This window comes from Pongo pygmaeus, chromosome 5 (assembly GCF_028885625.2).
Source record: "Pongo pygmaeus isolate AG05252 chromosome 5, NHGRI_mPonPyg2-v2.0_pri, whole genome shotgun sequence".
NCBI classification, from domain to species: Eukaryota; Metazoa; Chordata; class Mammalia; order Primates; family Hominidae; genus Pongo; species Pongo pygmaeus.
The window spans coordinates 29,477,079-29,500,495 of record NC_072378.2 but is presented as its reverse complement, the minus strand read 5'-3'; the positions used below and the strand labels follow the sequence as shown (position 1 = coordinate 29,500,495).

The following is a 23,417-nucleotide window of genomic DNA, read 5'->3' as shown; positions in this document are numbered from 1 at the left end:
TGCATGCAAAGTCCTTTTTCTGTCTCTGGTTTCTGGCCCCTTGACTGCAGAGATGGCTCCCAATGCTTCATGCCTCTGTGTAAGTTGGGATTTGATAAAGGGGATGGGGAAAGGAAAAGCACTTTCAAGAGTTGGGGAGAGATCTTAGAAACGGGGGATGGGCAGTAGTCAGGGCTCTGGGTGGCTGGGCAGGCATCCTTAAGGAGAAGAGGCTGGCATCGACATTTGCAGAATGGGAAGAGGGATTGTCTGAAGAGAAGCTGGTTATCTGGCTTCTGTGTTCTTTTTTAAATAAAACATTGGACTAGCTACTCTTAGGGATAAATGGTAGAAGAAAAAGTGGGGGTGAGCTTTGTGTTCCACAGGGCTGGTGAGATTTGAAATTATGGTAACATTTTTTAGGGTTCTTAAACTTAATCTTCCCTCTCCTTTCAAAGGAGAGCTTCACAAAACTCATTTATCGGAAGTTGTTAATGATCTAACACATTACATTGCATAAGAAAATATGCACCATGGAGAGAACCTGGAATTAACGCAATGCTTAACACAGAGCCTCCAGTGAAGAAATGTCTGCAATATCTAGATTGGGAAAATACTTCTGAATGGAGTATGAGGGAGGTCTTCTCAGGCTTTCAAGTGGCCATTAGGGGTGAGTTTTCTCATCTTTCAGGATTTCCCAGCTATTGAAGTAAGACTTAGATATAGTCCCTACCTTCTGTGAGTGAGGCCCTAGTCTTATCAAAGGAGATCACATTCTATATTAGTGTTACCAGGGGGTCTTTGCTCCCAGAGCTCCCAAGATGGTGGCAGGCTGCTTCCAAAATGGCGGTGGGCCGCTTCCAAGATGGTGGCAAGCCTCCTGTTCTCTGACCTGGGGTTCTTGGCCTCATGGATTCCAAGGAATGGAATCTTGGGCCATGTGGTGGTTGTTACAGCTCTATTAGAAGCTGTGGGTCACAGAAGAGAACCATGGACCCAGTGACTAGTGTTCAGCTCGATTAGGATGAACCCGGGCACTTAGCTGTGCAGAACAATGGTAAGCCTTTAGCCCGATCAGGAGCGGCAATGGGCGCCTCACTGGTTCAGAAGCACAGTGGACACCCTGCCGGATCTGGAGGGATGGAAGTCAGCCGCGGGTCTGCGACGGTGGCAAACAGCAGTGGTGAATGGCGAGCAAAAGCTCAGCTCGAGCCGTAAGAAACACGGATCAGAAGACTGCAGTTGCAAGATTTAATAGAGTGAAGACAGAGCTCCCATATAAAGGGAGGGGACCCAAAGAGGGTAGCCTTTGTTGGCTCGAATGCCTGTGTTTATATCTCGATCGTTGTCCCTCCCACTGTGATCTCAGGCAATAGATGATTGGCTATATCTTTACCTCCTGTTTTTGCCTAATTAGCATTTTAGTGAGCTCTCTTTACTACTTGATTGGTCGGGTGTGAGCTAAGTTGCAAGCCCCGTGTTTAAAGGTGGTTGCAGTCACCTCCCCAGCTAGGTTTAGGGATTCTTAGTCGGCCTAGGAAATCCAGCTAGTCTTGTCTCTCATTAGATAGAAATAAAAACACAAGAAATATAAATTAACAAGAAACACTGAACATAGTGTCTCGGTAATTTGTAAGTTATTATTATAAAGCAGTGGGATATTTGAAAAGAAACTAACAGTTCAGTGATTATGTGTCCTACCCAGGATTTCCTTCTGAAGTATTGACAGAGGGTATCCTATAGCTATGAGTATCTTCATGAGGCTGTCATATTTTGGAAATTCTCTTTGATAGTTGTTTTTAGAGTCTGATGTACATCTTTTGAAGCCTCATATTTACTTTTCGACATTTGACAAAATTTATCTGGATAGGAGAGGCAGGTAAATAAGGTGGAAAATCACTAATTACATTTTGAGATGGATAAAGGTATGTTTTTTACATCCATTGAAATGCACAGAAAAACGAAATGTAAAGATTGTCAACTAAAAAAAATCACACAATTCATAAATTTAGAAGGGGAGTTTATTTCTTATGAAAGGTTATAGTCTGCAAGGTAGCCATTCTGACAGGCTGGGAGGCTTTGCTTCTGATTGAAAACCAAAAGCAAGCACTTTGCAGGAGGAAAGGTGACACAGGAATTTATGCTGCAGGGGTTTGCTAAGTATACATATCCAATAGGTTATAGCAGAGGCAATGAATATTCAGGAAGAGGGTCCTAATGCATGCATATTGAATAAGCTTGCATGTTACATACCACCCATGGTCACTCTGAAGTGGAGACTTAACATTTAATTGCATTACAGTTAGGCCTTATACATGAAAATGTGAAGCAGGGACACAAAGGCATTCAAATGCGCAGCTTCTGTAAACTAGCCAGAACCAGTCCATGGTCAGTGGTCTCTTATCAGGAGAAAATTACTGAAATCAGTCTTTTGTCCAATTAAAACTGTAGTTATGGCTTGTGGAACAGAGGGTCAGTTAGCCTGTGTTCCACAACACGGGGTGAGCTGTAATTGTTTTAATATTGTTCCTCTCAAGGCCCATGCTTGTTTAGCTGCTAGAGAAAAAAGAAAAAACTTTGTGGCAGAACATAGTTTATTCTTTAAGTGTAGGGATGCATGACTTAACTCTTGCCTGTTATAACCCTCGGTCTTGTTTATAATTTGCTATCTTATTGCCACAAAGAATCCACTCTCTCAGTCCTATAATCTCTAACATTGCTGGTCAGTTGTGTCTAAACTGCAAAAGGGAGAAGATATAATGAGGCATGTCCAACCTCCTGTTCCATCATGACTGAAATGTTTTATTTATTTATATTTTTGAGACAGAGTCTGACTCTGTTGCCCTAGCTGGAGTGCAGTAGTGCCATCTCCACTCACTGCAACCTCTGCCTCCTGGATTCAAATGATTCTCATGCCTCAGCCTCCTGAGTAGCTGGGATTACAGGGACTCACCACCATGCCTGGCTAATTTTTGTATTTTTAGTAGAGACGGAGTTTCACCAAGTTGACCAGGCTGGTCTCAAACTCCCAGCCTCAATTGATCAGCCTGCCTCAGCTTCCCAAAGTTCTGGGATTACAGGTGTAAGCCACCACCCTTGGCCCAATGACTAAGTTTTTAAAGTTTCTCTAGGGTCCCCCTGAGCAAAAGAGCGTCCGTTCAGTTGGTTGGGGGCTCAGGATTTTATTTTCCATTCTCAAGATTGAAAAAAAAGGTGTGATTATAAAGGAATGGGACAAATTATCTTATTTGTGTTGTAACTTGGTAATTCCAAAAAAGAAGTTCCAAGAAAGAGAGGGTCACTGGCTACTGAACAGGAGCTAGAGGACCAGATAGATAGTGGAAGCGGGGGAGCCATTGTGGTGGGGAGTAGAAGTGTAAGGGAGGCAGGCATCCTAGGTAACTGTCTTGTGGCTTTCACTTCCCAGGTGCATGTCCGTTCCGAGGAAGGGGATTTAATGACCTTTGATGCCAACCCAGATGACAGCGTGAAAAAAATCAAAGAACATGTCCGGTCTAAGACCAAGGTTCCTGTGCAGGACCAGGTTCTTTTGCTGGGCTCCAAGATCCTAAAGCCACGGAGAAGCCTCTCATCTTATGGCACTGACAAAGAGAAGACCATCCACCTTACCCTGAAAGTGGTGAAGCCCAGTGATGAGGAGCTGCCCTTGTTTCTTGTGGAGTCAGGTGATGAGGGACAGAGGCACCTCCTCCAGGTGCGAAGGTCCAGCTCAGTGGCACAAGTAAAAGCAATGATTGAGACTAAGACGGGTGTAACCCCTGAGACCCAGATTGTGACTTGCAATGGAAAGAGACTGGAAGATGGGAAGATGATGGCAGATTATGGCATCAGAAAGGGCAACTTACTCTTCCTGGCATCTTATGGTATTGGAGGGTGACCACCCTGGGGATGGGGTGTTGGCAGGGGTCAAAAAGCTTATTTCTTTTAATCTCTTACTCAACGACCACATCCTTTGATGATTTCCCAAAATTAATGAGAATGAGATGAGTAGAGTAAGATTTGGGTGAGATGGGTAGGATGAAGAATATTGCCCAACTCTCTGTTTCTTTGATTCTAACACAATTAATTAAGTGGCATGATTTTTAATAATGTATTACTGAGACTAGTAAATAAATTTTTAAGGCAAAATAGAGCATTCAAAGCCAGCTTGGAATTTAATTCTTTCTTGATACCTTGTTATTTATGGAAAAACTCTTGTCTCCTTTCCTTTATGACAAGAGAGTAAGTTTTAGGTTGGGATCCATGTTCTACTGATTTCTGTATTTCTGTCTTTGTTAAGTCCAGTGCTTTATTTATATCACTCAATAATGGTTGAACCAAATTGAATTTCTACGTATAGAGCACAGTGAAATGATTTTTTATAAAATGTATTAGTTGCTCTGACATGATCACAATCAAATTACTAAACATTTTAGAAACTAAATTAAACTCCTTCCCCCCCTTCTTCTTTAAAGCTATTTGTATGAAATTAAGTCTGGCACCATGCCCCCTTTTATTCTCTATGTCCCACACCCGACTAAAATAGTTATTATTTCTGGGGATGATGGTGGGCAAGGAAAGGTATTTTCCACAGGAATCTAGCGATTCTGTTTAACTAGTGGGGATTCCTAGGGGTAGATGGACATTGGGAGTGAACAAATTTTCTAAAGCTGGGGGACTGTGGACCACCCTCTCTCCTACCTGCCTTAGGGTCTAGCAGGTCTTCTCCAGGATGAGGGCGCCAGTCTGGGTGAGGGTGGGTGAGGAGCTGGCTTCTGGGTTGACCTCAATATTCTGCTCAGGTTCTGCTGATTGAGCATTTTCTTCTCTTCCTTTTTCATGAGGAGATCCCTGTTCCTGTCTTGAGAACTTGAGTCCCTTCCTCCGTCTTCCTCCCTCCATTTACTCCTCTTTCTGACTCTCTCTCTTGCTCTCTCTCTCATGACTCACTACTAATCACCTGTGAGTTTTTTTCACGGCCTGAGACATGCCCGCCTTCTTCCACACTCATCCTAGTTCCTTGTTTCTTTAAAACTTGCTCAAGAACCAACTCCTGCAGGGGGGTTTCCAGTCTTAACCCCACTCAGCAAAATTCACCACCATTTATGGGCTTTCCTCATCACATTTATGGGTGAAATGCCCCGGGGAGGGCACTGGTCATCTGGCAAGGTCTGCACTAAGTTGGACTGATTTCTGAGAAGAGAGTCCATGGCCGCTTTTTCTGGATGTACCCTCTCCTGCAGGGTAGGGACCATGATTTTCTTGTCAACTTGAGACTTCTGATTGTAGAGACCAAGAGGTCTTCCATGGTCTTCCATCAGATAGGGAGGAAGCTAAAGGCGAGCATCACGTCCATCATCTTCCCTGCGCGTGGAGTTGTGAGGGGTAGGTTTTCCTTCCCTAAACCTGAGTATATAGAGGATTTAGGGATTTTCCCTCAAGAACTAAACATTTCCTCACGGGAGGAAAACATTTCCCCCATTGGACTCCTTAGGGCAAATCTGGCAGATTATCATACAAAAATGAACAGCCTGAAGTCTAAACTGACTCACTAATGGGTATTTCCATCCTTGGGTTGTGGCTTAATACTATCTCCCCTCCCCAACTACTCACTGCCCAGCCTGGCCTCTCCCCAGACTCCGCAGCAGCCTCTTCGCTGCCCCCTTCACTTCCTTATTCCTGAGGGTGTAGATGAGCGGGTTGAGAGCAGGTGTGACTACGGTGTAGAAGAGCGATACGAACTTGCCCCGTGCCTGGTTGTAGCGCTGCGCGGGCTGCAGGTAGGTGTAGATGGCCGAGCCGTAGAACAGGCAGACGGCTGTCAGGTGGGACCCACACGTACCCACCGCCCTCCTCTGGCCTCCGCTGAACCGCATGCAACAGACAGCTCGGGCCACGGCACCGTAGGAGGCCAGGATGACGGCAAACGGCAGCAGCAGGATGACCACGCGGGCGGCGAACATCTGGTTCTCGGTAGTGTCTCCGTCGCCTCCGCAGGCCAGCTTGAGCAACGCCGGCAGCTCACAGATGAAGTGGTCCAGCAGGCAGGGCGCGCACAGCGGCCGCTCAGCCAGGAGCGCGGTTTGCGCAACGGAGTTGGTGAGGCCGCTTAGCCAGGAGGCGCTGGCCAGAGTGCGACATAGGCGCGGGGAGGCGAGCCCCGCGTAGCGCAGCGGGCGGCACACTGCGGCCGCGCGGTCCAGAGCCATCACCGCCAGGAGGACGCACTCGGCCGAACCCAGAGCCAGCGATGCGCACAGCTGGGCCGTGCAGTGGCTGCGCGGCAGCCAGAGCGCTGGTCCGCGCAGGTTGGCCAGCAGCGGCGGCACCACGCTAGTGGTGAAGCCCGCGTCTACCAAGGCCAGGTGGCAGAGGAAGTAGTACATGGGCGTGTGCAGGCGCGGGTCGCGCACCGCCAGCAGCACCAGCGCCGAGTTGCCAGTCAAGGTCAGGAGGTAGCACAGGAGGACAAGGGCGAAGAGGACCGGCTTCAGGGAAGGCCAGTCGGAGAAACCCAGCAGGAGAAAGCGCTCCTCTGCGCTGTAGTTGGCCTAAAGGAGGAAAACTCCCAGAATGTTTGGAAGGTCGAAATAAAAAAGGGTGACTACCCCTTATAAGCAAAGGGAAAACCTTGGAGTGTGGGGTTGGGCTGGGAGAAGGAATGGAAGCATATACAAGGTCAGTTTGTGGATTGTAATCCCATTTACAGATGAGATTACTTAAAAATAAACTCCCTAAGAATAAGGGCAACACTCCAAGCTTGGCCTGGCCAACACTCAGTAGGCAGAATGATCACCTCCGTTGTTTCAGGTACTCTGTGTTTATTTATGCAACAGTTCATGTAAAATGGAGACGAGGCCAGAAGAATCCTTGAGCAGACAGAGCCAGTTGGGCCTCCTAAGTGACCTTAACCTTGCTTGATTTGCAAGCATGTCTGAAACTTTATTTGTGGTGTTTCTTGTAAATGCCTATGTTAAAGAAACACAGAACTTAAGCTCAACCAATCAGAAGCAGCCAACAAAAACGTAATTAGTAACTAGGACTTCCTCATGGGATAGACCAAATAAGGCAACTGTATAACTGTATAACTGTAACCAATGAAATATTATCTTTGCTTTTATCTATTTGTCCTAAAAAGCCTCCTCCTCATGTTCTCTCTGGGGAGCTCCCTAGCCACTTCTGGCTTGGAGCTGCCCAATTCATGGATCACTGCTCAAATAAACTCTTAAATATTTTATTGGGCCTTAGTTTACTTTCTAACACAACCCATTATGCTGCTGATTACTGATTTTTAATTTGTTGTGAATAGAGACTACTCCCAACGTCCATGCCCCTCCCACTGAGGGGAGATCAGCACACGCATACTAGCCTTTAAATCAGAAATCAGTTGGGTAGAAAAAAAGAACACTTTCTGGTAGACTAGAACATCAGGACATCTTGGTTTTACCTACATAGCTCCCTTTAGCCAGTTATATGATATGGGGAAATCTTCATTTCCCTCTGTCTCAATTTTTTCATGTGTAAATCAAGGAGTTTGAACTAGATGACATCTAAGTTTCCTGTCCCAACTCCTTGGCTTTACTATCAAATATTAATCAAAAAATAAAATAAAAAGAGAACCCCAGGGAACAAAAGGAACCTCATTCTCCAAAGGGTCTTGTTGAACCAAGTGTCTTAATGGTACAGAAACATATGGTTTATGTGATGGATGAAAGTTTATGTGATGGATAGAAATCTTTCTGCTGCATGACTTCTGACATAAATTATTGTATAGATAACTTATTTTTCACATCATATTCACTGCTGTAAATTACAAAATCACAATAACCTAATTTTTCATTTTTCAGGGGAAAAAACACTTTTCCCTACCAAAGCATCCTCTTTGATTTTATGTTTCACTCATTTTATCCTCACTGGGCAGAACAAGCATTAATGTTGTGATTAAGAACCAGGGCTCAGCAGCCAGGGCTCAAACTGCCTGGGTTTGAGTCCTGGCTCTGCCATTTTCTAGCTGAAAAACCTTGGGTATGTTACTTAGCATCTCTCTGCCTCAGTTTCCTCATATGAAAATAGAAATATGTTAAGTGGGCTAAATATGAAAAGCTGTTAGAACAAGGCCTGGCACACAGCAGTTGTTAACTATTGTCATCCTTTAATAAACGCTAACTGTTGTCATATCTGTTTCCCAAATTAAGAAACAGGTTTTTAAGGGGTTCTTATGCTAGGCAGTGCTATAACTGCTATGAACATTTACATCTCTTTTCATTTATTAACTCTAATCTTCACTCACTTGAAAATTAGGCAATAGCCTTATTTTATAGAGTATGTTAGGAGAGTAATTGAAGTGAAATTACTTGCCCAAGGCCACATCATTTGTAAATGCTTAATAGGTTTTCCACTTATATTTGACTAACTTCGAGGTCCTTCCTGTTTGATCAACCAGGATCCACTGTGCTAGAGACTGTGGAGTATAAAAGGACATGCAAAGTCTGACCTATATTTATAGATCATTTTATAATTTGGGGTCATATCAGAGATGAATAAAGTAGGAGAGGTGCCATTCAGGCTTACAGACCAATGGTAGCTAGAGATGTTGAGTTACAAAAGGTCAAATTCTTTAATGTGGTGATTACACAGACACACAACAGTTTAGCCAGGCAAGCTCTAAACCATTCCTCTTCAAATATGCCACACCATGAAAACAGGCACACAATAATAAAACTGCACAGATAACATTCTTGTTACATGTATGCACAAATTCCCCAAAACATAGGCATGTGTGCACCTGTACATATAAACCCATCACCTTCACACATCTAGAAGACAAATCTGTTGTGAAATATATAATATATATATAAATTATATTAAATAATATATAAATATATAATATATATAATATAATATAATGTGTCATCAAACTTCACTTGGTATTTCAGAATGTGCCTCTCGGCACAAGACCATTTTGTTGTAGGGCACTGTAATACCCAACTTACCTTCATGTCTAATCTTTGGCACTAATGTTTACACCTTGAATTTCCAGATAGGTTGGTCTCTTGCTCCTGCTCTGGATTCTCTGGATTTGAAATGGAGTTGGGAGTATTTAATAAAAGATGCAATTGCATAGCTGTGTTGATTTCTGGAATGGGTGCCTGAGATCAGAGCCAGGTATTTCAGGAAGAAGACAAGGGGTAGGTGTCATTGTGCTTGTAAATAGAGGAATAAAAAGAACAGGTAAGAAAGAACCTACATTTGTGAAATTTCAGGATCTAGGCAGAGGTGATGATGTCTGTTCCTGGAGAACCTTGTAATGGGGTACAGACCAGACAAGGACCTGGGCCTTGTGCTGGTAGCAAATCAGCATTAGCTGGTGCGGGCAGCAAATATCCCTCCTGGATCTAAAGGACACAGTTAGAGAGAAGGAGGAAGCATGCTGATGAGTGCTCTCACTAGAGAAAAAACAGGGGACTCAACGTTCCCTGTTATTTAGAAGAGAGGATGGAGCTCTGGGGAATAGAGTCCCACTCCTATTACTAGTACTTTGCATGAAGGTGTCTGGAGAGGAGTCCCCAAGAGTGGGGAAGAGGAAATTCTGGAGGGAAAGTCCCTTTAGGGTATGTGCCTCTGGCAGTGTATGAAAGCCAAAGGCAGCATAATTCCCTCTCATTAACATTTCTACTATTCAATTGGAACTGGTTTAGAATTTCATTCTCTGATGGAGTGACCTTAAAGCTAATTGTTTAACTTCAGTGACTCTCAATGTCATCATCTGTAAAAAAAGGAAAATAACCCTTTCTGTCAGGAATTTTGTAGATTTGTTGAAGTCATTCTCAGTTTTGAATGTAGCTTTGACTGTTATGTTATCAGCTTTGCTCCAAAGCCCACCTCCCGACTTGTGGCTGTCATCATTCTCTTTCCCTTTGCTCCTCCTTCCTCCTTGAAGATTTTTGTCCCTGATTCCCTCTCACTCTCTCCAGTACTGTGATGATTCTTGGTGAATTCAGTATCCTCATAGATTACCTTTCTATACTTTCCTCTCAGTTTCTTCCTCAGTGAGAGGTCTGCAAATTCATTGTGGCCCCTCACGCCCCTTGTATCTTCACTTCTCTATCAAGCTTAGACTGTCTCATCAATCACTATTACTCCTTTGCATACCTCAGTGTTCCTGCCCTTTTCACTTGTTACACTCTTTCAGCTAAATTGCTTTCCTATTTAAATCCAACTATAATCCTACTCTCTCCCTATATTTGTTCAGCTGACTGTGGCTGAAGAAAAGCCCATAGCCACACTGAGAGGTTTCACTTTACATTCATGACCACTACTTTAAGAGGAAGAGGCTAATGTCATGGATAATCATATTTCCCTAGTCCACTCACTTTCCCCTCTCCTACGTAACTCATGCATACTTTCTGGTCTCTCCTCAAATCCCCAATACTTCTCTCTCTCAAATAATGTCATCTTTCTCAGATAAAAATTTTACTTCATTTTTTACTGAAAAAATATAAAGCAATAAAAAGAGAAGTTCTTACTAACCCATATGTTCACCTACTTGCATCTGTGCTCACATATAGGACTCCACCTTTTCTTCTGATACTGCTAGGAATATACTATTTTGCATCTGTCTGATGCCAGTACCCCCACTTGCCCACTATATTCCATCCCTATCCACTTATTCAGGGATATTACTCTAGTCTTTCCCCTCTTTCCTGTAATATAATTTGTCCTTCCAGTGGACCATCCCCATCAATACATAAACATACTTTGATTTCACTCATTAAAAAATAATCTTCTCTTGACTTCACTTCCCCCTAGCTACCACCCAAGTCCTTGAATTCTCTTTTGGGTTGGCTCCAACAAGGCTTCTGCACTGGAAACCTTTCATCGAAGGTCACAAACTGACCTCCACATTGATATAGTAGTTTTCAGTCCTCATGTTACTTGACCTGTTAGAAGCTTTTCAATAGAGTGGACTTAGCTTTCCTTTTTGGAACATGCCTTTCACTTCTGCTATGGACTGAATTGTGTCCCCCCCAAAATTCATATGTTGAAGATCTAATCCTCAATGTGATGGTATTTGAAATGGGCATTTTAGGAGGTAATTATAGTTAAAGCGGTCACAAAGGTGAGGGCCAAATAGGATTAGTTTCCTTATAAAAGAGGAAAGGCCATGTGAGGAGGCAGCAAGTAGGGAGTTGTCTGCAAGCCAGGAGGAGAGCCATCACCAGGAACAAAATCAGCCAGCATCTTGATCTTGAACTTCCCAGCCTCCAGAACTGTGAGAAATAAACTTCTGTTGTTGAAGCCACCCAGTTTATGGTATTTTGTTATGGCAGTCTGAGCTGACTGACAGCTTCAAATCACCAAAGTCTCCCAGCTGCTCCTTCTGAATCTCCTTTATTGGTTTCTCCTCCTCTCCCTGCTGTGCCCAGGGTTCAGTCCTCTTTCCTTTTTTACATGCACTTCCCTCATCCAGTCTTATGACATTGTACACCATCTATATGCTGATGACTCCTAAATTTATATTTCCAGCCTGGATTTTTCTCCTAACCTCCAGATTCCTATGTCCAATTGTCTACCCACCAGCAGCTTTTGGTATCTAATACACATCTCAGGTTTAACATGCCATAAACTGATCTCCTTACTACCCACCCTCTCCCCCACGATATGCTTCTTCTGTAGGCTTTCTCATCTCCCGTAATGAAAATCCATTCTTCTAGTTTCTCAGACAAAAATCTTGTGATACTGACTTTTCTTCATCTCACTCACATATAATCTAACCACAAATTCTATTGGCTCTACCTGCAAAAATATGTTGTGAAACTGACAAGTCGTTATCACTGTTAGGACCACCACTCTGGTCTGTCCTTGTCAACATCTCTTGCTTGGACGATTGAAATAATCCTCTGGTTCTTCCCTTAACATTTAGTATATTCTCAATATGGAAGCCAGAGTAACCCATTTATAACAACTCAGATCATACCACTTCTTATCTCAAGATCTTTCAGCAGTTTCCATGTTACTCAGAAAGAAAAAGCCTAGTCACAAGATCTAAAGATCAGTGCCCTCCACCTCAGTACTACTGACGATATTGACTGGATCATCCTTTGTTGGGGGTGCTGTCCTGTGCATTGTAGGATGTTTAGCACCATCTCGGGGCTCTACCCACTAGGTGACAGTAGTGCCTCCTCTCTAATTGTGACAATCAAAACCAGCTCCAGACATTGCCAAATGTCCCAGTGGGAGGCATAATTATCCATGGTGAGAACTGCTGCTTGACTTAATCAGAAAAAATAAACCTCCTGCAGCTAGCTTGGTGTCTGCCTAAACAGCCTCCTAGTTTTGTGCTTGAAACCCAGGGCCCTGGTGGCATAGGCACCAGAGGGAATCTCCTGGTCTATAGGTTTCGAAGATGTGGGGAAAGTGCAGTATCCGTGCCAGAGTGCACCGTTCCTCCCCACACAGTCCCTCAAGGCTTCGGCTTCCCTTGGCTAGGAGAGGGAGTTCCCCGACCTCTTGTGCTCCCCAGGTAAGGCAATGCCCCACCCTGCTTTGGCACACCCTCCATGAGCTGCACCCGCTGTCCAACCAGTCCCAATAAGATGAACTGGGTACCTCAGTTGGAAATGCAGAAATCATCCACCTTCTGGGTCAATCTTGCTGGGAGGTGCAGACCAGAGCTATTCCTATTCGACCATCTTGCCAGCCTCCTCCCCTCATATCTAGCTGTAATTTTGTATCCATGAACCAATCTCTTCCTATCCTTCCCTCTCCCCTCCCTTTGATCCTTCCCATGCTCTAATAATCAAAATTCCACTCTCTATTTCTAATGAGCTCAACATTTTTTAGCTTCCATATGTGAGTGAGAACACATAGTCTTTATCTTTCTGTGCCTGCTTATTTCAGTTAACATGGTGTCTTCCAGGTTCATCCATGTTGCCATGAATGACAGGATTTCATTTTTTTTTCATATCTCTGCCATTTAAAGGGGGTGTTTAATATATTTACATTTAATGTAATTACTGATAGTATAGGATTTTGATCTGCCATTTTGCTACTTATTTTCTTTATATCATGTGTTTTTTATTGCTGTATTCCATTATTACTGCCTTTGTATGTTAAATAAATTTTGTTAGTGTTTTACTTAATTCTCCTTGTTGTTTCTTTTACTATACTTTTTGAGATATTTTTTAAATATTGCCCTGGATCTTGCAATTAATAATTTATAACAATCTAGTCAGATTAATAGCAATTTAATTTCGATAGCACACAAAACCTTTGCTTCCACACAGCTCCATTCTCTTCTGCTTCTTTGTGTTTTTATTGCCACACAAATTACATCTTTATACATTGTAGGCTTATCAGTACAGATTTATAATTATTTAATTATGTATTTGTCTTTTGAATAATATGAGAGAGGAAATTGCAAACAAATTGCATTTATACTGTCTTTTATATTTACCCATGTAGTTACCTTTACTGGAGTTCTTCATTTCTTCATGGGGATTCGAGTTGCTATCTAGTGTCCTTTCATGTCAACCTGCAAGACTGCTTTTATAATTTCCCATAAGATAGGTCTGGTAATTACAACTTCTCTCAGTTTTCAAAATCTGAGAATGTTTAATTTCTAGTTCATTTATGAAGAATAGTTTTGCTGGCTTTAGAATTGTTCATTGACAGTATTTTACTTTTGCTACTTTAAATATGTCATCTCATTGCCTCCTGACTCTGTAATTTTTCATGAGAAATTAGTTCTTATTCTTACTGAGAATCTCTTGTACATGATAAGTCGCTTCCCTCTTTTTGTCCTCAAAATTCTTTCTTTGTTTTTTTGGCAGTTTGATTATAATGTTTCTGTGTGTGAATATTTTTGAATTTATTTATTTATTTTTATTTTTATTTTTTGACAGTTTGAGTACCAATAAGTCTTTATTTATTCATTGTATTTTCCCAGGGAAAGGAGAAGGGAAGGCAAGAATCAGCATGTGTTAAAAAGTGATTAGAAAATGGGAAAGGAAGTACCCAGTACAGCAAAATCAACCATCAAATAAACGCACCCCAGTGATGGGGTCACCAAAGCCCAAAGGGGCTCAGTCTCCTGCAGTTCAGGAATGAGGGAAAGGGATCAGGAAAAAAACAAACAGGTACAGGCTTTCCTATCCTACCTCCCCATAAATTCAAGATTTTACACAAAGCTTTGGTTTCTAGTAGTAAACATGGAGTTACATTCGTTCGTCTCCTATTAAACAATCTTGTGGCCACTTTGACATAAGTTTCTAGCACCTGCATAAAAGTTCCTGAGTGACTTGGATATACATTCATATTCCCTTTCTTGGCCTCCTGACCCCACTTTCTACATGGAAGGCCCCCAATTGCATCTCTCTACTTTAGGATTAGAAATTAAAATTAAGTAGGTTTGATCCATCCAAAATACAGCAGTGTCTTTTTTTTTTTTTTTTTTTTTTGAGACGGAGTCCCGCTCTGTAGCCAGGCTGGCGTGCAGTGGTGCGATCTCAGCTCACTGCAACCTCCACCTCCTGGGCCCAAGTGATTCCCCAGCCTCCTGAATAGCTGGGACCACAGGTATGAGCCACCACACCCGGCCAATCTTTCTGTATTTCAGCAGAGACGGGGTTTCACCGTGCTGGCCAGGATGGTTTTGAACTCCTGACCCTGTGATCCGCCCGCCTCAGCCTCCCGATGTGCCGGGATCACAGGTGTGAGCCACCGCGCCCGGGCTACAGCAGTGTCTTAAGTGTTTGGCATGAATACATCAAGAAATGGTCGGCCCAGCGTGGTGGCTCATGCCTGCAATCCCAGCACCCTGGGAGGCCAAGGCAGGCAGATCACCTGAGGTCAGGGGTTCCAGAGCAGCCTGGACAACACGGTGAAACCCCGTCTCCACTAAAAACACAAAAATTAGCTGGGCGTGGCAGGCCCTTGTAATCCCAGCTACTCAGGACGCTGAGGCAGGAGAACCACCCGAACCCAAGAGGCAGAGGCTGCAGTGAGCCAATCATGCCACTGCACTCCAGCATGGGTGACAGAGTGAGACTCCATCTCAAAAAAAAAAAAAAAAAAGAAGAAAGAAAGAAAGAAATGGTAATGGTCTTGACTTAGGAGGTTGGGAACAAGGGATGGAGGGTTTTCCTAGCTTCAGCATTTTTGCATACATCGTTTAAGAGTTGTGGAGACACTCCAAGCATTAAATGTGTATGTGTGTGGGTGTGGTTGTGGAGACACTCCAAGCATTAAATGTGTATGTGTGTGGGTGTGGTTGTGGAGACACTGCAAGCATTAAATGTGTATGTGTGTGGGTGTGTAAGTTTTCTTTTGGAGGTGAACAGAAAAGAGGGCAGAGTAGAAGACAAGTTTTTAGGACAGAAGATCTGGTCTAATAGGTAATAGGGGAAGGGGAATACAAAAGAAAGGATGGTTCAAGATCCCCACTTTAAGAAGAGGGCCCCCCAAACTAATGTTTCAGACCTTTTTGCCTGGTGCAGAACCTTCTGTCAAAGATGCTTTGGCTATTTTTCTCTCAATACAAAAAGAAGTTTGTAAACAAAACCCCCAAAGAACACGGAGAAAGACCAATACATTATATTTACACAAACTAGGCCACCTAGCAATCAACTTAGTGAAGTCCTACAAAGCCCAGACAAATACAATAACTGGGGTGGGGGCAGCATTTAGATGAGACAAGAACCCAGGATCAGACACACACCACCCAATGCGTTCAACATTGCATTTGTCCCGTTTCAACACAGTGAGGTAGGTTTGCGGTGATCTCACAGCATGTAAACGAAAACCCCTTTTTCTCCTTTAGCTACCATGACACTATTAATCACTACTGCAGCAGGGCAGGACACAGGCCCCAGGCACCACAAAGCCCTTGCTTATGTGTCTCCCTGGAACCCGAGAATTTTGAAAGGTTAAGGATCTTACCTTACTTCATATATCCATCCCTCGACAGCACAGGATTAAGTACAGGAGTATTGGTCGTTAAACTTATCCTTAGCAACTGTAGTTTTACAAACACACACACACCCTGTGGTACATGGTAGGCCTAATCTAATGTGCCCTAGGGTTAGACAATCTTCACCTAATCTTGGCTTGCTCTCTGGGCTTTTCACCTGGACCAGCCTCTCCTAGCCTCTGTGTACCACCATTTCCTGTTTAGACTAATTCCCAGTCTTCCAGTAGAAGGCAATCAAGTCATGGGGCAACCCAGTTAAAACCTAGTCTCCCATAAAACATTTTCAAGGCAGAGGGGTTTCAAGAGGACACTATGGCAGAAAAGCCAGCTCTTATTGGCAAAAATGAGGTAGTTCAATGGGCTGTGCACTCCAAATAGTTGCTCTCCACGGTGGCAAAAACAACAAAAAGTATTCCTGCTGCGCAGACCTGGAGCTGCTGCCGGCTTCTCCCTGAGATTGCTCATGTACCTGAGAACACAGTGCAGGAAATGAGGGCCTTAGATTAAAATATACAGAAATACAAAACCAGAATATTTATATTAAGGAAAAAAAAGTTAAAATGCACAAGATACGTCATTCGCACACAGCTAGTGCAGTTGGCATCCTGGAGAAAGTGGGACCCAAGGTGCAGTATCAAGGGAGCAAATAAATAAAATCACATTGGCCCAGAATGGGGTGGGGGTGAGCATAGAGCAGCAGGTCTGCAGCTGTTCCCCCAACACCCTTTTTGCCATCAGCATTACCCATTGCTTGGCACAGTTGCCAGCACCCTATCCCAAAAGTGGGTATGAGGATACAAGTTGTGAAAAAAAAACACTGCTTACTCCTGAGAGATTCCCTTCCACAGAATGTAGTGGCTTGGCTCCATGAATCTGGTCTTATATTTAGTCATTTCACTGTGGCATGAGAATTATTATATATCCTTCTTTAAAAGGAAAACAACTTCCCTATCCAGGCCACTTTCAAAAGCTGGAAATTCTGGGGATGGAGACTCAAAGTATGCAGGTTGTAGGGTGATTCCCCCCTCCTGGTTGCCCCCAGAACCCTCACTTGCATTTGGACACAGCATGGTTGGAGTTCCTTTGACTCACCCTTTCCCCCCACCTAGAGGGAAGAAAGGGTAATGGTGTGAACCCAAGCCTAAGACACATGGCAGTGCCAACTAGCCCCAATGCACCCTATTCCCACTTTCTCCACTCTGCCTGCTCCTCGAAACTTCCTGATAGCAAAAGAATAGCCCCCACCCATTGTGGCTCAATTCTGCGCCTCCGGGAGCAGGGCACGGCTGTGGATTTCTTCTTCTTCCTCCCGAAAGTAGGTTGGCTTTCCCTGTGCACTAGGACCCTGCTGGGCCTTCAGCGGACGTGAGGCTACCATATGGCTGATGCTCTGGCAGAAGTGGCACTTCTTGGCCTGGGGTGGCAGCTTGCATTCGTCGACATGATGGTCTAGACCTCCACAGTTGTAGCACCTGTCTCCTTTTGATCTGCGCTTTTGCATGTTCTTCCCTTTTGGCCGTCTCTCACTCCCAATACAGAACACTCCACCAGGTCCGGTGACACGGATGGATTCCAGACCCTTGGCTGACTTCTTAAAGGTGAACTCCACTGCCTCACCCTCCTTCAAGCTCCGGAACCTCTCCATGTGCAGCTTACTCTGGTGCACAAAGACGTCCACTGGGGAGTCGAGCGTGACCCCGGCGCGGGCGGTCATGGACAGGAAGCCGAATCCCATGCGCACGTTGAACCACTTACAGATGCCCGCACCGTGCAGCAGCTGAGGCTCGTCCGCCGCCCGGGCCGCGTCCTCCGGCGCCGCCTCGGACGTCTTTTCTGCCGCCTTGGCGCAGCCACCTGCAAACTGCTGGTTGGACACGGAGCCCAGGGCCGTTGGCTGAGCCCGTGGCACCGGGCCCCTGGTCTGGCGGCTGCTGGCCCCGGAGAAGTCCGAAGGCTTTGAATTTATTTTACTTTCAGTTTGTCGAGCTTTGCGAAAGTGTAGATTAACATTTTTTCATTGAATTTGGAGGTTTTCGGCTAGTATTTCTTTAAGTATTCCTTCTGTTCCTTTTATTCTATCCTCTCCTGAAAATTCCCTTATATGTGTTTTGGTACACTGGATTGTGTCCCACAGGTTTCTGAAACTGTTCATTTTTCTTCTTTTTAATTCATGTTCCTCATACTGGATAATTTCACCACCTATCTTTAAATTTACTGATTTTTTCTTCTGCCTTCTCAAATCTGTTATTGAGGCCATCTAGTGAAGTTTTTATTTCTATGATTTTATTTATCAATTACCGAATTTTATTTGTTTCTTTTTTAGCATTCCATCTCATTATTGATGTTCTGTATTTGGTGAGATATCATTCTCATGCATTCCTTTAGTTCTTTTGACATGGTTTCCTTTAGTTCTTTGAACTTGTTTAAAATTGTTAGCCTAATATGTTCACCTAGTATGTCCAATGTCTGGTATATGCAGTCTACAAAAGGCACTTTAGATTTTAAAAATGAATAGGTTAAAAAAAGAGGGTGGAAAAAAGTATACCATGTAGAAAACTATGATAAAAGAGCTGAGACACCTCTACTAATATTGGACAAAGTACCTTGAGAAAAATAGCATTACTAGAAATAAAGAGGCATATTCTATAATGATAAAATTTCAATTTATCAGGAGGATATAAGGATTATAAACATATACACAATTAGCAACACATCCCCCAAATACATAAAACATGAAAATGACAGAATTGAAGGGATAAACAAAACATTAATAATAGTTGAAGATTTCAGCACTCCATTATCAATCATTGATAGAACAACTAGATAGAAAATCAGCAAGGATACAGAGGCTGAAACATTATCAACCAACTTGACCTACTTGACAACAACAAATGAATTATACACGCTTTTGAAACACACATGGAACATTCTCCAGGATAGACTAGATGGGAGGGCACAAATTATCTATAAATTTTTTAAAAAATTGAACTAATACAATATATGTATTCCAACCACAATGGAATTGAATTAGTAATCACCAACAGTTGGAAACTTCAGGAATCCACAAATGACAGGTGAAAGAAAAAAAAAACACAGGGGAAATATTAAAAAGAATTATGCATGAAATGAAATGAAACCATAACATGTCAACATTTATGAGATGGAGATAAAGCAGTCTTAGAGGAAAAACTGTAGCTGTAAATGCCTACATCGGAAAAGAAAAATACTTCTGATCAATAATTCAACTTTCTATGGTAAGAAGCAAGGAAAAGAAGAGAAAACTAACCCCAAAGCAAGCAGAAGAAAGGAAATAATAAAGATGAGAGCAAGAGTAGATGGAATAGAAAATAAAACGCTATAGAGAAAAGTAATGAAATCAAAAGTTGAATCATGGAAAATAACAACACAATTGACAAACCTTTAGCTAGGCTTGCCAAGAAAAACAAATGGCCTAAAATTCCTAAAACCAGAAATGAAATTGGGCACATCACTGCCAACTTTATAGAAATTTAAAGGATTATAAAGAAATCCTATGAACAACTTTATGCTAACATATTAGACACCTTCGATGAAATGGATAAATTTCTAGAAAAACTAATTACCAAAATTGACTGAAGAGGAAATAGAAAATCTGTATAAGCCTACAAGAAGTAAAGACATTAAAATTGTCATTGCATATCTTCCCACAAAAAAGGCCCAGGCCCAGATGTCTCCACTGGTGAATTCTACCAAATATTTAAAGAAAAAAAAAATACAAATCTATACAAAGTCTTCCAAAATATAGATCAGAAATTCCAAAATATAGATCACTTCCCAACACATTGCATAGGAATGATAGAAGTGTTGTAAAATCATATTCTAGTGAGTATGTACTTTTATACATAAGGAAGTTAAGAGACACAGGGCCTCATTTGTGATCCTTTGGGAGTGTGAGAAGCACATATTTCCTACACCCATGTTCCCATTTGGAAGGGCTTCTCTGACCAGCATCAGCCACAAGTGACTTTGCTGAGTAGGGCATCCAGAAGAAGGGGCTGAACGTGGCATTTGAAGGCCCTTTCCTCCTTTCTTCTTGGAATCTGACTGCATGGAGGAATCATACTCCTGGGTTCTCTCCATTAAGTGATAAGCTTCAGGAGACAGGTGTTGACTATGGGTGCCCGTGCCTATTATTTTGAGGAGTAAATTCAATTCCTGGAGAGAATAACATATAAGCAAGTGCTTTGGGGTCACAAACTGCTTCCCAGGTCATTAGGGGAGGGAGGAATAAAGATGCTATGTTGTTGAGCATTGTTTTGACTTCTCAATTTATCTCTCAGTTGATTCAGAGAGATGTAATGAAAATGAATTAATTGACTTATTGATTGAAATTAGTGGAACAAGGAGGCATGTCTTTTCTTACCTCATAAAAGCAAGTCAAAGCCGGGTACAGTGGCTCACCCCTGTAATCCCAGCACTTTGGGAGGCCAAGGTGGGTGGATCACCTGAGGTTGGGAGTTCGAGACCAGCCTGACCAACATGGAGAAACCCTGTCTCTATTAAAAATACAAAATTAGCCAGGTGTGGTTGTGCATGCCTGTAATCCCAGCTACTCAGGAGGCTGAGGCAGGAGAATCGCTTGAACCCAGGAGGCTGAGGTTGCGATGAGCTGAGATTGCGCCATTGCACTGCAGCCTGGGCAACAAGAGTGAAACTCTGTCTCAAAAAAAAAAAAAAAAAAGCAAGTCAGTGGTGGGGTGAACCAGGGCGAAAAATGTTGGCTCCAACCAAGCACAGCCAAATCTCCCTAGGCCCTAGGCTTGGTGAATCCAGTGTAAGTTTCTGAGACAGATTTACAAGAACTTCCACGTCTTTTGCAAAAAAAATGCAATTCAATTTACAGCAAAATGAAAGGAGCACATTCGAGTTCCTGGCACGCTCTAGCTTATTGACAAAATGCCCACCAGAGTTCCCTCTCCTGCCTGTCTCAGATGGGCTGGGCTGGGCTGGATGTCATTCTAGCAGATTCACACAGGGAGGCAGGCAACAGCTTGTCTTAAAGATCCTTCTTTTTTGAGGGAAGCTATTGTTCAGGATGGAGTAATTAGAAGTGTCAATGGGATGGGGGATATCAGGAGATGCTGAGATACAATGTTTCAGATAAAAGCCTGGGCCCTGATATGCAATTTGCCCCAGTACAGGAAGACCCAACAGACACAGAGAAATTGACAACCTCCTGTCAGGACCCAGTTCAAATCAGACATGGTTAGAGAGCTTCCTGACCTGTGGGCAGAACTTTCATCTCTTGGGACACTGGCCTCCGTGGTACCAATTCTATCCAAGACTTCCCAGGTACGAGAAAAGATCTCTCTTCTTTCCTTCATTTTCAAACCATTTTAACTCAGAGACACATTTTCCTGGAATTTGAAACCTCATGATTTTTTTTACTGGGGAAAGTGCATTTCTCAGGAAAATGGGGACAGGACAGAAATCAGGTTCCTGGAGAAAGCAGGGTTCGGGGTTCCAGTGTAGTCCCAGCAGGTGAGCCACAACTGCGCTCTGGCCCCTGGTTCACAAATGCCCCAGCTGTGTAGATGGGCAGAGGGTGTGTTATTCTGTTAAAGGTAGGATTTGAGCCACTGTATTACTGAGGTGTGGTCTATGACTTCTAGGAAAATCCTTTTGGATCTTCTGATTTTACAGCTTCTATATTCATATTTAGTTCGTATCTAACACAAGGAATGAAGTTGTGATGCATGCTACCCCATGAATAAGCCATGAAAACAAGAGGCTGAGTGAAAGAAACAGACAAAAAGATCACAGAGGGTCTGATTCCACTAATAGGACATGTCCAGAATAGGTGAATGTGCAGAAATGGAAGGTAGATGAGGTTGCCAAGAACTGGGAGGAGGAAGACAAGGGGAGTAACTGCTAACAGATAAAAGGCTTTCTTATGGGGGTATGTAAATATTTTGGAACTAGATAGAGGTGGTGGTTGCACAACATTGTGAAGGTGCTAAGTGAGGCAGAACTTTCCCCTTTAATTAGTTAATCTGTGTTATGTAAATTTCACCTCAAATAAAGATTAAGTGAGGAGGGTGGGCTCTCAACTCAGAACCAGAGCAAATACTTCATCCCAATGCAAATGTTACTTGGCTATTTTGGCTGCACCGACCTGAGCACTTCCATCAGAGCTGGCTCCGTGAATCCCAGGATCCAACCTGTTTGTTGTATATGCTCCTTGGGGAGCTTGGCTCATGACCCGACTTGGAAATGACATTTCCGGGTGCTAGGATCTCTCTGTGCCCAGTGCTGGGGCTGCACCAGGCACTGAAGCCTTCCCACCTCAGGAGGGCTGTGTCCTCCTCCTGTGTGATGAGGAAGAATGTGCTGCTTAGTCACTGGCCTCAGTAGCGGTCTCTGGGCATGAGCTAGGTCTCAGTGAGCCCAGGGATGGGAAGCCTGGCTCTGCCCCTGAAGCCACATGCTGCCTCCAAAGTGGGCATTTTCTCTTTGTTGAAGGGTAAGTCACCTCTCCCCCTGAAACTCTTTTATCTATAAATCTCCTTTCATTGTTGGGGACCAGAGCCCAACTGCTCCTGCTTGGTGCCTTGGTGGCCTGGGGTGGGCCACGGAGGTCTGTTTGCAGCTTCTCTTCTGTCACCATCATGAGTTCTGACACCCTGGCCCAGGCACAGAACTTCAGGTCACCCTGATGTTTCCATAGGCACCAATGTTACCAAGCCCCAAGACTCATCCTATGACCAGATTAGATCTGAGCCAGATCTGTGGTCCTCCCTGGCCTCAGATAAGAGTCTAGGCAACAAGCGCAGGGAGGGGAGGGGCTGGGGCTGAACCCTTCCATTTCAAGAGAGCTGCCGACTGAAGGGGACTCCATCATCCCAGCAAGGAGGGAAGATAGGTGGGCTCACTTGGAGCTGGTCCCTAGCGTTCTCCTAAACCCTACTGATGCACCAATATGTGACTGCCGGCCACAAGGTCACCTGTGGAATATTTCCAGGCATATCGCAGGCATTTATCAGTTTGTGGAACAAACTCTGTTCTAGAAGCTTCTGTGATTCAGAAGCGAAGTTTCAGCAGCTCAGGGTTGTAGGACCAGGTAGATCTCACTGTTCTGAGACTTTCCATAATTCCGTCTGTAAACTTTTCATCATAAATGTGATCATCAGTTCAGGCTCCCATGACAGAGATCACAGACTGAGTGGCTTAAACAACAGAAGTTCATTCTCTCAGTTTTAGGAGGCTGAAAGTCTGAGATCCAAAGATCGCCAGGATCATTTCTTTCCAAAGCCTCTCTCCTTAGCTTGTAGATGGCTGCCTTCTCCCTGTGTCTTCTCATGGTCATCCTTCTGTGGGTGTCTGTGTCCTAATCTCCTTTACTTATGAAGACACTACTCCTACTGGATTAGGGCCTACCCTAATGACCCATTTAAACATAATTACCCATCTAAACAAACATAATTACCCC

At 43.5% G+C, this 23,417-nt stretch overlaps 3 protein-coding genes across 3 annotated transcripts; 1 reads left to right on the top strand and 2 right to left on the bottom strand.

Moving 5' to 3' along the window:
• Positions 1 to 3,877, top strand: UBD (ubiquitin D). The gene is made up of 2 exons (XM_054493125.1): positions 1 to 79; positions 3,407 to 3,877. Exons 1-2 carry the CDS (start codon positions 53 to 55, stop codon positions 3,875 to 3,877), a joined length of 498 nt encoding a protein of 165 aa, XP_054349100.1. The 5' UTR covers positions 1 to 52.
• On the bottom strand, positions 1,983 to 9,423 carry LOC129039394 (putative olfactory receptor 2I1). Its single transcript, XM_054493124.2, has 2 exons — positions 8,973 to 9,423; positions 1,983 to 6,530 (listed from the first exon to the last, which is right to left on the bottom strand). Exons 1-2 carry the CDS (start codon positions 8,976 to 8,978, stop codon positions 5,589 to 5,591), a joined length of 948 nt encoding a protein of 315 aa, XP_054349099.2. The 5' UTR covers positions 8,979 to 9,423; the 3' UTR covers positions 1,983 to 5,588.
• A 7,738-nt stretch (positions 9,424 to 17,161) lies between these two features.
• LOC129039004 (protein lin-28 homolog A-like) lies at positions 17,162 to 22,953 on the bottom strand. Its single transcript, XM_054492569.2, has 2 exons — positions 22,896 to 22,953; positions 17,162 to 17,935 (listed from the first exon to the last, which is right to left on the bottom strand). The coding sequence occupies exons 1-2, from the start codon at positions 22,951 to 22,953 to the stop codon at positions 17,205 to 17,207; spliced, it is 789 nt and encodes a 262-aa protein (XP_054348544.1). The 3' UTR covers positions 17,162 to 17,204.
• Positions 22,954 to 23,417: the final 464 nt, after the last annotated feature.